Genomic DNA, 15552 nt, shown 5'->3' with positions numbered 1-15552 from the left:
AAATTTTACTAGCAACAAATGTTCATGAAACACTGACTAATTAAAAGTTTTAAGAAGAGCCGGGCGTGGTGGCACACGCCTTTAATCCCAGCACTCAGGAGGGAGAGGCTGGCGGATTTCTGAGTTCAAGGCCAGCCTGGTCTACAGAGTGAGTTTCAGGACAGCCAGGGCTACACAAAGAAACCCTGTCTCAAAACAAAACAAAACAAAACAAAACAAGGACTTGAATTTGAAAGCCCAGTGGGGCCCCATGCTTCAGTGCTGAGAGCCAGAGCCAGATCCCTAGGGCTGGTTGGCAATCCATTCTAGATGAAACAGAGAGCCCCCAACCTCAAAGAGACTGTCTCAGAAATTAAAGTCCTTTTGAGGAGGACATCTGGATGTCAGCCTCTGGCCTCAACCCATCCTCACAGGGGAGCTCAGGTCCTCTTCCACACGTATATTTCACACATTCTCTCATAGACAGATACACACAGAGTTCCCCCATTTTATTCATAGGTATTTTATATCATTTGCATGTGGAACTGATTTTTAGTATATAGTATTATGCAAGGGACCAGATTTCATTGTGACATGCATATACTCATGTCATGTGCTTTGGTAATATTCATACACACACACTCACTGCTCTTCTTAGTGCTCCTCTCTCCCTTTCCTTCTTACAGCCTAACACTCCCACTTTAGTTTTCATGTCCTTCCCCTGAACTTTCACTTATGACAAAAAGAGATGTTTGGCTTTTTTATTATTATTTTATTTATTTACATTCCAGTTGTTGTCCCCCCACCACAGTTCCTTCTCCCATTCCTCCCCCCCCCCCCCCGTGCCTCTGAGAGGATGCCCTTCCCCCATGAGGCCTCTTCTAAGAGGCTCTACCAGCAGCTGACTGAGACAGAAGCAGATACTTACACCCAACCATTGGACTAAAGTTGGACCACTGCAATTGAATGAGGCGAAGGATTGATTAAGCTGAAGGAGAGAGTGGCCTCAAGAGCAGCAGTCTCAACTAACCTGGATCCCAGGGAGCTCCCAGAGACTGAGCCGCCAACCATACAGCATACACAGGCTGGTCCGAGGCTCCCAGCACATATATAACAGAAGAAGGCCTAGTCTGGCCTCAGTGGAAGATGCGCTTAATCCTCCAGATGTTTGTCTTTTAAGTGTGACTTACTTTAGCAAAGCAAACTCCATGCATTTTCCTATAGATCACATGACTTGGTTCTTTCTTTGTGGATGGATAAAGTTCTAGTGTGCATCTATGCTATGTTTTCTGTATCTATGGATGCAGAATGAATTTTAATGATGAGTTTTGATTTGGGCTTTCATTATAAAATTTGAAATACCTTTCCAGGGTTTTAAATAATTCTACTATTTTGAAATTAACTCTTAGAGAAGAAATAGAAATACATTTTAGTGGTGTATTACAAAAAGAAATTCTTGGCACTCTCTTTTCTCTATTAGATTGGGTTTTTTGCTGTTATTTTATCCCTGTACACATTTTATGATTCAAACTAAGGCAGTAGAATTTCCTCCAAAAAGGTTTATGAAATCACTGTAATGAATAGATGATTATCAACCAAGTGTATATAATGGATTCTTCTTTGAGCTAAAAAGTGCTCTATTTAACTCCTTCCCAAATCCTCGTGTGTGTGTGTGTGTGTGTGTGTGTGTGTGTGTGTATGTGTGTGTGTGTGTGTGTGTGTGTACATGGGCATGCATGTACAAATGATTTCTTAAGCTTCAAAATTAGATTTAGCTGCTACTTGGGTCTTAATGTGATTTTTCTTATAACTATCATTCAAACACATTTAATTTTTGTATAACATAATAATAGTGGTTTCACCGGTCCCCTCATTACTAGATTCTAAATTCATTGAACAGAGGAACCATGATTTCCCTAATCACTACTACCCAAAATAGTGCTTTGAATATGAGTACAACAGTTACAACGAGCAGGAAGTCAGAAGGTCTTGTTTTGTCTTTTCCAGACTTGGTACATTTGACTTGCATGTCTTCTAAAACAGCAAGAGAAGATTTAGAACGAGTAGTCCAGAAATTGTTTACTCCATATACAGAAATCGAAGCAGGTAAGAAAATGGATTGTTTGTGCTGGAAAGTTAATGTAACATGGGATTCCCCTTAGATATTGACCGGAACTGAAGGTGAACTAAAGAATACTACTTAGACATAACTCTCACATACTTAATTACTGAAAGGGAGTTTGAGCACAGTCACTGCATACATAAGAGAAATGTTTATTCTTTAATGTTCTTAGTTTTAAGGAAAATAAACACAGGTATAGACAACCCCCCATAATTGTCAAAATATGCATTTATATGCATGTGGACTTACATGCCCAGGGGAGCAAAAGAAAGATTGTTGGAAAATTTCTCAATTTTTGTAGGATTACGGGTCTTTTTGTTTTTTCCCCAAGACAGGGTTTCTCTGTGTAGCCCTGGCTGTCCTGGAACTCACTCTGTAGACCAGGCTGGCCTCGAACTCAGAAATCCACCTGCCTCTGCCTCCCGAGTGCTGGGATTATGGGCCCTTTTTTTATAATTGTGTTTTTTTTACAGGATCTTTATGAAAGAATCCTATTTTCCTTTATCAAGTTTTATTTATAAAATAAGTTTATTTAACTTTTTGAAGATATAAATATTGCCAATATTAATTGGCACATATATAAGTCCCAATGATTAAATAATTATCTTTAAATGTTACTTATATGCCAAATACATAGCTCTACAAATTATGTGTTTCTTACTAATAGGTAAAGAATGTTTTTCCACTTGGAATTTTTAAAAATCATCCCCCTCCCTCATAAAGAGGGTACAAGTAAATAGTATCTCTGAAACAAATATCATATGAGCAGTCAAGAATATAACCTGGCAGGTCTTCTTCATAGATGTGATCAAAAATACAGCCTGAGAGACCCTCTCCACGTGTGAGCACTGAAGATCATTTTCATTTCAAGCATTTTCAGCTTCCCTTGAATCCTTTCACTGTCTTCTATTCTTACACTGACATTTTCTTTAAATGATCCTTTATTCAGATAGCCAGCCATTAGTTTACCCCTAATGGTTCTATTTAATCTCCGGATTTTGTCTACTTTCTTAATGCAGAGATGTTACATAGTGGGACATAAACATTTACATATAAGACAAAGGGTTCCACTTATAGCGTTAATGTAAATGTGATTTCTCCATACAATCCACAGGTGAATACATTCCTTCAATCTAAAAAACTTCACTTTGGTTTAGATTTATTTTTTTGTTTACATTTTTTATTTGAAACTATCATGTAAATGTTTGAATTAAGACTTTGATTGCAATGTTATAATGAATAAGCAGCTGTATTCTTCAACCTAATATAAAGTCATAGTTTTATGTTTAGATTTTAATTGCATCTGTAACTTGTTCATAAGAACCATGAATACTGTTTTCCTTTCTGAAATATTTCATAGTGTCCCTGTTATAATTTCAGTTTGTAACTGTGCCAAATAATACACTAAACATATAATTACTCTTCACTTTCTAAATGCATTTAATTTTCTGGTTTGCAAAATCAAGCTCACGGAAATTACATGTTCGTTAACTGGCATCCACACTAGCCATTTTAGATTTTTAAGATTAATCTTAATGTTGAAAGTGATCCGAGTTTGAAATGATGTATTGTTTGAAACCTGAGTGAAATCCTTTAGCAAGAACTATGCCAGAGGGGTCCTCAGGTGCACCGAGGCACTACAAAGCTAGTTTTCACTGACACATGGGCCTTTTTATCATCAGGATGAGGTAGTGGTCATATTTTAATTAAAATGTCAGAACAAATACTGTTGGCGTTATTGAAAATGAATCACCAGATAAACTGAGCACTGGGCCATGGCAGGTCAAAGAGGAAAAGTCACCTGCAGAGGAGAACTCAATTCATCTTCCTGCCTAAATGAGGGACACAGAACTTTATGAGCAATATGAACTTTTAATACATTAAAACACAGTCTTCTCGAACAAAAGCTTCCATTTTCACAGGCTTTTATTGTGTTTTGATTATTTGACCGTCATCTGAAACTTTGTGGTTTAAAGTATTATATTTTTGCTGAAACACAGAATAATGCTGTATGGCCTTGTTTAATTTTTTTTTTCCATTTGAGTTCTACATTCTACATGGTGTTATGCATCATCAGCCTTTATGAAAATCAGCCTAGTCATCATACAAGGAGGTTCATTTCATGCAAAGGATCATATTCTTCCTACCACTATAAGACTGATTGAGCATGTATGTGGAGAATTGTAGTAAGCTTCTTAAGACCCCCTGTCTTTCTTACCGTTTCAGTTCATGGGTATCAGCTAGAACTCTTCAGAACTGTCCTCTCCAAAGAAATAACAGTATGCAGTATGCTTCCCCACCTACCAGGCTCCTTTAAACACATCAAATGCCTCTAAATTCTTCTCTGTTTTGTAGTCTAAAGAAATATCAGATGTTTTATACTTAATGAGCCTCATTCTGTACATTAGAAAATGAGATGATCACTTACAGTTCATTTCCTTATGTAGAGTCTAGAATAGCCTTGTAAACTCAGAGAGGTGTTTATGGAAGTGGTATGTGAGTCTCTGTGGCAGAACTTCCCTGATTACTTATTTTACCCGGAAATAGAATTTTCAATACAAGGTAAAACAGCATTTTGTTAGTCCAGTACTTTTAAGTGTCTAGCATGTAGCATCATCACAGCTTCATCTGCATTGCCTCTCATTCTATTGTCATTTCTCTCTCTAAGAGCGGTGCTTCCTAGAAACACATTTCCTTCATAATGTGTGCATTTGGTGGCTTTTAGGGGTATTAAATACTTGTTGTATCAGGAAATCAAATGCCGTATCTTAATTTCTTATTTTTTCTTTCCCTTTTACATATTCCAGGGCTGAAGCAGTGTAACTAAATTACCTTATTTGCTCCCTACTTGTGGCATGCACCTGGAGACATTTCTTGCTTTTATTTAGTTTGCCTTCAGTACTTTTCTGTTCCATGCTTTATTCAGTGGATATTCTTGTCTAATTAACAAAATCTTCCTTTGTTTTACCCATTACTTCTTTTTCTATCATATCATCCAACTGATAGAAATGAGCGATTGCTCGGCAGCTTTAATAGTTTTGACAATTATTAGCTTCAGAGTGCATGTTATTTTTCGAGCTCTTACTCTCTCCCTGCCTCTAGCTGACCCCCAGGAAAGATGAAGCAATTACTTGTATCTTGGAAGGTTCTAAGGTCAAAGCTTGATGGCTCCCTTGTATCCAGACCATTGATCTTGTGGCTATGTCAATTTTCTCTTTCCTCATAGTTTTTGTCAAAGCTTTAACCTTTGTGAAATCTCTTCCCTAAACTCTGTTGGACTATTCATTTGCCCCATCTTGTATTGAATGAAAGCTGTCCTCTGAGACAGAGAACATTTATGAACTACAAGATAGGCTCACCTAATATACACCTAGACATGCCCTGGGCCCCATTAAGATCCTCCATACCTTAGCTCACTTCCTTGCTGCAGTGTTTGATGCAGTCACAATCAGGTGGCCTTTTCCTGTGATATTTGATGCATGACTTGTAGGTGGTGTTTACCAGCACATTCTCACAGTTTAGTGAAGCTAAACTCACTAGTCAGTTAATAATAACCATGTGATCTTAGCTGCAGCATATCCGTTTCTTGCATTCTTTTGTTCCTAAGTAGTTTGTGACGCTTACATGAATTAGTGGTACATCAGGCCCAAATCTCACTTAGCACCAGAAAGAGACGCCTTGGAACTGGAGAGGGGGCTCAGTGGTTAGGAATAACCTCTCTTCCTAAGAACCTAGCTTCAATTCCTAGCACTCACATGTCAGCTCACAGTTGTTTGTGACTCAGTTCTTGGAAGATTGCATGCACTCTTTTAGCTTCCTAAGGTAACATGCATGCACATGGTTCATAGACATATATGCAGCCAAAACACCTACTTATCCACATAAAATAAATAATTATCTTAAAAAGTTAAATAAAAATAAGACTCCTTAGAAGATCACTTCTTTTACTCAATTTCTTATCTTTTCCCACTAATAATTATCAATTGTCCAGGACAAACAAGAGAAATGGCATATTTACTCTTCCTGCAGTATAGATATTTTAAATTAAATAAAATTTATTTATCCTGGAGACTAGGGAATTCTGATTAACTGAATAGCATATTTAGCTAAAAATCATTCTATATCATTTACTAATTCGATATGAACAGTAATTGGATAATTATACCTTTAGCATTTTCTTTAGGTTCAGACTATTGTAGTAAACATTTTTGTATTATGATTGTGCAAAATTTGAATTTGAGGCAGGGTTGAGCTGGAGAAAACTATAGTCAATACATATATTAACAGCAATATTTTCTTCAATGAATGATAATTTAATTATAACATTTTAAAAGAAAAGAGGCAGAGAAATGATCATCACTATAATAAGAAATAGGCTGTAGGAATTGAGGCTAACAAGACTGGACTTTTCTATAAATACTTGATATTTTGGTTATTGAGAATAGGACTAAAATCAATTCATAAATTACTTAGTGAATGTCTTTTGTGTACCAAGCCCTGTATCAGGAGAAAAAATTTAAAAACAAGAGAATCAGAACTAAGTCTACTACACCTGTCGTTACCTACCATACATAATGGATGCCTGCTGTTAAATGACAGAGCTTGTACTCAAAATGACATTCAATCTGCCGGCCTCATTTTTTGCTAATTGTTTTTTGTTTGTTGGTTCCCATTAATTTTATAATCCAATAACATACAGCATTAGAGTGAGAGTTAGAATATATCATTTTAAATTCTGTGTACACTATCTTAAATACTATTTTAGAGACATCATTCATATATGAAAAAAAATTCACATTTCAGGTGAAAACTCCAAATTTTAAAAGGTATATTCAGAGAAACATCTAAACATTTCTAGAAAGAAATATAAAATGTTTCTATGTCTGACCTCTGCCAAAGAAACCTCATACCTATCAACAGCCACCTAACCTTTGTCCCCAACCCCTGTTTCTAAACTCTGAGTAACCATTAATCCCCTCTATTCACTGTGTGCTTGCTTATTCTAAATAATGTCTTTTTAATATAATTAACATCTCATATGTATTAAGTTACTATATACATATTAAGTTGTTTTTCTATGTGAAACATGATTTATGCTGTCTTTTCACCTTGGGAGATAATTTAGGGGTGGGTATGATTGTAGGAACTTTAATGTTTTGTTGCATTTATTTATTTGTTTGTGTGTTCATGTGCATGCAACACTGCACATTTGGTCAGAGGACAATTCAGCAGTTGTTTCTCTCCATCCATCATGTGAGTCCCAGCAATTGCATACCAGTCTTCAGGCTTGATAATCAATGTCTTAATCTGCTGAGCCGTCTTGCCAACCTTTCAAAATAATTTTTAAAATCTAACTAGTGCTGGATTGAAAGGCTTTCATTGTTTGAAATACCATATACTTACCTTAGAGTTTTTATTTTCACATTCACTAAATGCTTATATATAAATGTCTTATTGACTATAACGTCTAATTATGCCTTTTTGGTATTTGGTCACATAGTGTAGTAAATTATGTTTTTCAATGTAATAAAATTTATTTCTACCATTAGAAAATGAACAGGTTGAAAAGCCAAGAATTCTATGGGCACTCTACTTCAATATGAGAGACTCTTCGGATATCAGCAGAGATTGTTATAATGATTTACCGTCCAATGTCTATGTGTGCTCTGGCCCTGACTGTAATCTAGGAAATGATAATGCAGTCCAACAGGTAAGGTGTTGGTGTTCCTCAGTTTTGTATTAACAAATTGATGTGCTGGGATACATGGGGGTGGGGGTTGTCCTTGTAGGAGGAGGGAAAAGAACTACTGTGAACTGCAGTGGTACTATAAATATACTTTACCAGATATTTCACTTCCTTGAATTATAGAAGAAATTGTAAAGACTTATTTATGAGTTGTACTGTGAGAATAAAGAATGAAGTTGAAAAAAATATATATGTTCTTAAAAATGAATTTAAAGTGCCAGTATTTTTAAATATTACTTCTAATATAAGCAGTTAGATTATTGGTGCATTTTTTGAAAACATAGATGTTGTCCTCCAACAACCTTAGCCATTTCTAGAAGGATATAATTAGTAAAGTATATAAGATATAATTTTACAGTGGTGTGATGCATTTCTTAATCTTGGAAAAAATGAATAATCTTATTTTACATAGCTAACATAACACCATCAATGTTTTGACTCAAACCAGTGCTCGTTTGAGTTTCAAACTAAACTCAAGGCTGCCATTGTAGTTGGCAAGAAGTATGTGAAATTCAAGTGGGCTAGTCCTAGGTAGAGCTGTGAAGAGGTACATGCTAATTCTAGGTGCCAAAAGCACACTTTGATTCCATTGAGCAGAAGATTAATAGGACACAGTAGAATACACATCTTTTTTACCTGGATAGGAAGAAAAGAAGAGAAGGTGTGTTTTGAGACAAACATGTATACTTTTCTCAAATGCATTTTGGCACATCCATGTTTGAATCAACAAGTAGATAATTTAATACTATTCTTGTATTTTTAGTAAGTTCTGTTCTTTAATAATTTCATGTATGTGTATTGTGTATTCTGATTACTCTTCATCTATTCATTGCAATTTCCTTGCCAATCCTGTCAATAATCACACACACACACACACACACACACACACACACACACACACACACACACATTATATCTCATCCCCTTATTTACTAGTTTTTATTTGGCTTAATGCCCTTACATAGTTTTATTAGGGCCAAATATGTGACTCAAGTTTGAAACTAATGTGGAGAGCATGGACTACTGGCTATACAAGCACATATTCTGCCTCTAGTAGCTCAGCACTGTGGTAGATCACCTTGAGGCCCATCTCTTTCTATACCTGACAATTATGAGGTCCCAACTTCTGTAAACACAGCTGCTGTGAGTTCGTGGTTGTCATGACTGTGTCTTTCTTACTTGGAAGATAGGATTTCACAGACATTTGCCCCATCTTCTCTCCACCCTGTCTTCTGCATTCCCTGAGATTTATGGGGAGGGGATGACTCTAAGAGCACAGGTGACATGGATCCAGTTGTATTCCCACCAGTAGCTAGAATCGTTTTGTACCAAGTGACTTTGTTTGTTTCTTACAGTGTTTTTGTTTGTTTGTTTTTGTTTTTGTAGTCACAGCAGCATTGCTATGAACAATGTCTGGAATTTGTCATATTTTATATTTCATATTTAGAGTCTAATATTCGTCCTAGAAAATCATTCTAGGCTCTAAATGATGTCAAACGAGCAGGGATTGACAACTCTTGTCCATGGCTGGGGATTTGCATTTGCAACTTAATAACTTCATTTATACTTTGGTAACCCAGTTTCCTTAAAAGATGAAAATTTCAAATAAGGCTTTTAACCAATTAGCTTAGGGTGAGATTTTTTTTTCCTGAGTAAACAAAAGGAGTTGTAATGCAAGAGCTTTTGTGATCTATATCCTGCATACTAGAAGATTACAGTTAATGGGTAATCGTTTGCAGTAATTTGCATCACAAAAGATAACTTTCATATGCTACATGAAATATAATAAAGAAATCAGCATTAATTTTCATTTGTCTGCTCATTAACATGTTGCATCATATAATCACTTGAGGAAAATATGTTCTCTTTAAAAAACATCAATAATATTTGTAAGTTGCCAGTTTGTTCAGCTAAAATTTAGCTAATTCCAGTATATCATCATGTGGTTATCTCAATCAACTATTGGCAATTTGTGCTTTCAGAATAAGGATAGTCATGAAAGCTCTCCAAATATTATTGTGGCTCTGTCTGTGTAGAAAATACAGGCCCCTGAAGAGTTGTATTTTTTTTTCTTTTTTCAAATAAAATTTTACATTTTAGCACTTGGAAATTTTGCACATTTTCTTTCTTGTTAGTGCATAGAGACTTGAGTATGTAGTTTCACTTTCTTGTATGCATATGTGACAGCTTATGATTTTAAAATACACAGAAGACCCACACATTGATCTTGCTACCTGCCTGATCTGTCCTTAGAAGCCACCAGGTCAAATACATGTAGTGGTAATGAAAACCTATGGTGAAACACGATAGATGAGGAACATGCCCCATTCAAATAAAAAATAGACAGACGGTACCAGTGGAGAGAATAGCATCTTGCCCTGCACAGGATATAAACATTATAAAGTCCAAATAACCGCTTCTTAGTGAAGCAAGCCACGGGAGAGCTAGAGTTTGGAAGAAGTGACAGCAGGTAAGCAGGTAGGCCTGGAGGATTTTATCATGAAATAGTTACAACTGTGCATCTTCTCGTGTCGGTAACAGGGTGGTTTTAAGCTGGCAAGTGGCATAAAGAAAGTTTTCTTTTCCATAAACCCTACTGAAGGGACTATGGTCCGAGCCAGAATATGCCAGCTTAACAGATGATGCATGCTAGAACTTTGTCAGTGGGAAAAGAATGGAGTTTAAGAAACAAAAAGTGACACGCCCATGATTTGGCAACTGTTTCTGAGGGAGTAAAGGGGAGGAAGAACTCCTACAAATAGAATGGAGTCCTGGACAAAAAAGCTCTTTGAGTTGGATTTTTCACCCTCTTCTATTCCTGTTATTCTTCAGTTTGATCTTTTCATTGTGTCCTTAATTTCCTGGACATTTTGGGTTAGGAGCTTTTTACATTTTGTGTTTTCTTTGACTGAAGTGTCAGTATTTTGTATTTTCTATGGTACCTTCTGCGTCTGAGATTCTCTCTTCTATTTCTTGTGTTCTGTTGGTGATGCTTGATCTGTAGCTCCTGATCTGAATCCTAGGAACCAAGTCAGAAGGAGAGAACCAACTCCTAGAAGTTGTTGTCTAGCCTCTACAGACAAAGTTTCTGTTATTATCCTTCCACCAAACTCATCTGGTGAAGGTGTCCAGATGCTGAATAATTCAGGTTGTAAAGCTTGTGTACCCTTTATTGCAGCTCTTCAACTCTGCCCTTAAAAGAGAAAAAACAGCTATAGATAGTAGGTAAACTAATGTCAACTGTGTTCCAATAAACCTTTATTTACAAAAGGAAGAGGTGGCCTAGGTTGGACATTTGGCCAAATAGAGGACCTTGTATGTGCATTATGAAGTAAGTTGAAGCAGTGTAGGAAACCATTATGTTTTTTGCTACCTTATCATTTTACTTTCTCACCAGTTGCCAAGAGTAGAAGTTCCCTATTGTGACACAGCTGTGAGGTGGATTATTGTCACTCGCCACATTCACTATCTATTTGCTTATTATTAGCATCATGTCTGCTTTTTTATTCTCTTATGCTGTCCTGCTAAGCTCAGCCACATGTATTTGTTAAAACCTGATTACATTAATTTTTAAGGATACTATTTTTTTAGATAGTACTAAAAATGCACATATATTTAAGCTGCTGATGTCCAAAACTTAATTTGTCCTTACCTCCTTCGCTAGGCGGAAACAGTTTTCCAGAAAATCTGCCCAAATGAAGACTTCTGTCCAGCCCCACCAAATCCTGAAGATATTATTCTTGATGGAGACAGCTCACAACAAGAAGTTTCAGAATCCAGTGTCATACCAGAAACCAACTCAGAAACTCCCAAGGAAAGTACAGTCCTAGGAGACTCAGAAGAGCCCTCTGAATAGTGGATGTGCATCAGACATAACATTCTATTTGGAAATTCCTGTCGCCTTCACAGTCTTCTTGATAGAAGGAATATTTGAAATCTTTCAAAAAGCAACAACCAATTTATTAGGAAAAATTAGGAGAAACAGGTTCCAGAAATCCAAAAAGGAATTTTTTCAACAAGGGCATTTCCAGAAACATAAAACACTTATAAAGCACATTAACTTACCTGTTTTAACATACCAAACCTGTGAGATTAGCAGGTGAAAAATATGAAAGGACTGATTCCCAGAAATGTAGTTATGATGGGAAAGGGGTCCTATGCTTCGTTAACAATTATGTGGTGTTCACAGAAATTTGTTCGCCAATTGTGATCTTTTTGTTGTTGTTGTTGTTGAAAGCCACATCTGGAGAGTCAGCTCACATACTTATTTTGGTTATTTGAATTATATTTTCAATCTGAGCATGATATAACAGATAAAAGCATGTGTAAATACGGTAGAATAAAGCTAAACTATCATGAACTGGCCAGGAGCCTATATTTGGAGTAAAAGTTGGTTTTATTTCCTATGTTAAAAGCTGAATATGTTAATACTAAGGTGTTTAGACATTTTGCTAATTTTAATTTCTTAGTAATTAGTGATTTGTATATAAATCACATACACAATTGGCCAAACTTCAAAGATTAAGAAATAGAAGAATACAAGCAAACATTTGATAGGATGATTCTACTGAGTCAACGGAAGCACTAAGTCCTTATCCACAGAACTAATTTCATCATAGCTGTGTTACTCAAAATATTAGGCAAATTGTTAAACTTATCTTCAGTTTCTCCAGATATGAAGTGAAACATGCCTCCTATAACAGAGCAGTCTTGAAGATCAATGCAGCACTAACATTAGAATGGTTCTTCTGGACATTGATCTGTGGAAAAATATCAAACCAACCTCATGATCACAGTGTTATATTTATTGCAGTAAATTTTTAATGCCAGTCTGTTTCCTAAACTCATTAATAACAGGTGGAATGGTAGTTCTTGAAGTCTTAGGAATACTTTATAAATTAACGTTCCTCTTCTGGCAACAAAACCATCAAGACCTGAACAGAGTGTAGCAATTAATAACCTGTAATATACATTTTACATGAGAAAAATGAGGGCTATCCATTGACAGAAAACCTATTTGCAATGCCTACATTTAAATGTCTCTAAGCTCTGATGGTCTACTTTCTTGAGCAATAGTTTAGACCTAGAACTGCCTATAAATAAATAAACAATAAATAAACGCAATGCTTCCTGTCAGGGAGCCATGGCTCCAAGGAAAAGCACAGAATTCTCCATGTGCAGCTGCTTCCCTAACCTGGCCAGGTTTCAGCGATGTTAAAGCTCCCAGCACAGATTCATAAGAAATGTAAAAATCCAAGGAATGTAGCTCTTGCTGACCCTTGAAGAAGGAGTTGGATTGAGAAAATGGGAAAAATTTCCCAGACTTCCAGGCTGTTCCTCTCAGGTTGCCTGTACCTCCCGCTGTACAGCTCTCTCCTCTGGGGTATCCAATCCTTTTTATAATGTCACACAAATCAGGGACAGAATCACTTTATAACCTACTTTGTCACAAAGCTTCAGCTCTTATGTCAGCTGTTGTTTCCTGAAGCCCACCTAGGGCATGCACTAAATGCCAAGTACGCTCCTGTAATGCACCAGGTACTGGCCCTGCCTCTCCATACCAGCAATATGAAAGTTTCTCTTGGATGGGGACGTTAAGTTGGAATACAATCACAGTTATGTCACACCAGTAAAAGTGTTATACTTTGTTATAATCTTAGAGTTAAGGCCTCCTAAATGTAGAATGCACATTTATCTAAGGAGACTATTAAGCTAGATAGGGTTAGAATAATTAGAAGAACTAGACACCTTTGGACACTGCAGCTCTGTACATTGTAGAACAACACAGAAACTATTTTTTATTTCATGGCCCAGCGTACACAATATCTTTTTTTCATCCTTTTGGTGCAATCAGAAAAAAAAAAAAAAAAACTCTCTTCCAGGTCATTTACTGAGTATATTATTAAAATGCTTAAAGCTCCTGAATATGATTAATAATGACTGAAATACCACAAAATTGTTTTCAAAATTGTAGACAGACCTATTTCTTGTTGCCTCAGAGTGTCATACTAAACCTTTGAAGAGCATTTTCTTTTGTTTTCTTAATTATTGCTTAATACTTGGTTTTACTGTATTAAGGTCAAAACAATACCAACAACAAACCTTAAGGTTGTATTATAAAACCTTACAACACAATGTTTGCTGTTTTACACAATGCAAACATTTCAGTAATTTTAAATTTTGAAGTTGCTGGTATCAAAATTTTTTTATTTGTTTGTTGAAAGTATTTAAATATGCATGCCTGTTTCTGGAAACGAAAAATGGTATATCATTAAGTGATAAGATCCAATAACTAATCCTATGTTGCTTTTGTATATTTTTCTAGTTGGTGTGCCTGTCTAAGAAAGCATATATAATAAATGTCAGTTTCTATTTTTATATAATAAAATGGCCATGGGTAACTTCTAGACTAGTGGACATTTCTAACATAATATCTATAATTATAATGTTAATTAATAATTATTAACTTCTGGCAAGATTGTTTCTAGAATTATCTGCCCTAGTATTGTTATCTAGTTCCTAATAGTAGCAATCATTTAAAGGAATTTAAAAAAACATTTTCTTGCAAATACTTATGTGCTACTGGTATTGAATAATTTGTCTTTTGCTCAGTAAAAGTTCTTACGTATTTAAAAAGGCATGAGTCTATAATAATTTGCATACTGTAACAGGGAATTTTCAGAGAAAATAAAGACTTTTCAATGCTTTTCCACTGTAATGGCTTATTTTTTTATATTTGAATTTTCTGTATTGGCCTTGAGATACAGCTCAATGGTAGACACTTTACATAGCACTGTACCTGCTAGAACGTTAAGTGTAGGCAGCCCACTCTCTAGCACTTCCACTCCTCATAGAAGCTTTATAGTCAACTCTGTATGTGCATATGTACTGATCATAATTTAATAAGTATTTTAATAGGGGAGTGACATAATGTATATTGATTATTATAAATAGTAATTCCAGACACCACTTAAAAAGTAGAAATACCAAGAACTGAAAGACAGACTTGGATCTGAGTTAGTTTTCTGCTCTTATACTGATATTTAAATAGTTGTCAGCCATGTGTTTTAATTTCAAGGCATCTACCTATCCACTGTGTGTAAGGAAAGCTATCAGATTTTGCATTTCTTTGATTTGCATAGCAGAATGTTCTAGATGCCAGTACTAATGTCACTATCAAGCAAAAGCAGATGGCACTTTATCCTGAGATTAGTAGTACAGAAGCTGTAAGGCATGAGCAATGACTTTACAATGCATTGGTCTCCTACACCTTGCTTCCACATCTTAGACAAAGTGAGTTCAAAATGGTTTTCCATGTTTGGTGATGAAAACTGGAAATGCTTTTCTCTTAGGTATTTGAGTCTCTAACAGCTTATTTGCAGTAAGAAAGATGATTGCTTCGTTCTTTGTATGCAGAAATAATTCATTAAGCTATGGTTTTCCTTAAATGAAATAATCAAAAAGAATACTGATATTTTCTGTCAACTCCAAGTAGTACATGAAGCTGCTGAAATAGAACATATTCAGAAGCTAACCAGAACTCTCGTGAAACTGGCAATTTATCTGTGAGATTATTAATAAATCAAGTTTTCGAAAGCTAAGGTTAATTGAATTTTTAAACAAGTAGCGGTGTTATCCTTCAAGCACCTTGGAGCTCATAGACTATTCACACTCTTTAAAAAAGTGCTTTGATATGTTTGAATTG

The 15552-nt window shown here is 35.7% G+C and overlaps 1 protein-coding gene across 11 annotated transcripts in view; it reads left to right on the top strand.

The window, feature by feature from the left end:
* The window catches only part of Chm (choroidermia (RAB escort protein 1)), a 144948-nt gene extending 130393 nt beyond the window's left edge, over positions 1 to 14555 (top strand). For 9 of the 11 annotated variants that reach the window (XM_006528381.3, XM_006528383.4, NM_001370788.1 and 6 more), the window contains 3 exons: positions 1987 to 2085; positions 7651 to 7811; positions 11512 to 14555. In XM_006528381.3, coding sequence (XP_006528444.1) covers positions 1987 to 2085; positions 7651 to 7811; positions 11512 to 11703 — 452 coding nt within the window. In that variant the 3' untranslated portion in view covers positions 11704 to 14555. Of the gene's footprint in view, positions 1 to 1986; positions 2086 to 7650; positions 7812 to 11511 lie in introns of those variants that run through there. The other 2 variants (XR_387043.3, XR_001782732.1) reach the window with 2 other exon arrangements.
* The last annotated feature ends 997 nt before the right edge of the window (positions 14556 to 15552 follow it).

The sequence above is a fragment of the Mus musculus genome, chromosome X (genome assembly GCF_000001635.26).
Source record: "Mus musculus strain C57BL/6J chromosome X, GRCm38.p6 C57BL/6J".
NCBI classification, from domain to species: Eukaryota; Metazoa; Chordata; class Mammalia; order Rodentia; family Muridae; genus Mus; species Mus musculus.
This window is presented reverse-complemented; position numbering and strand designations above follow the sequence as displayed.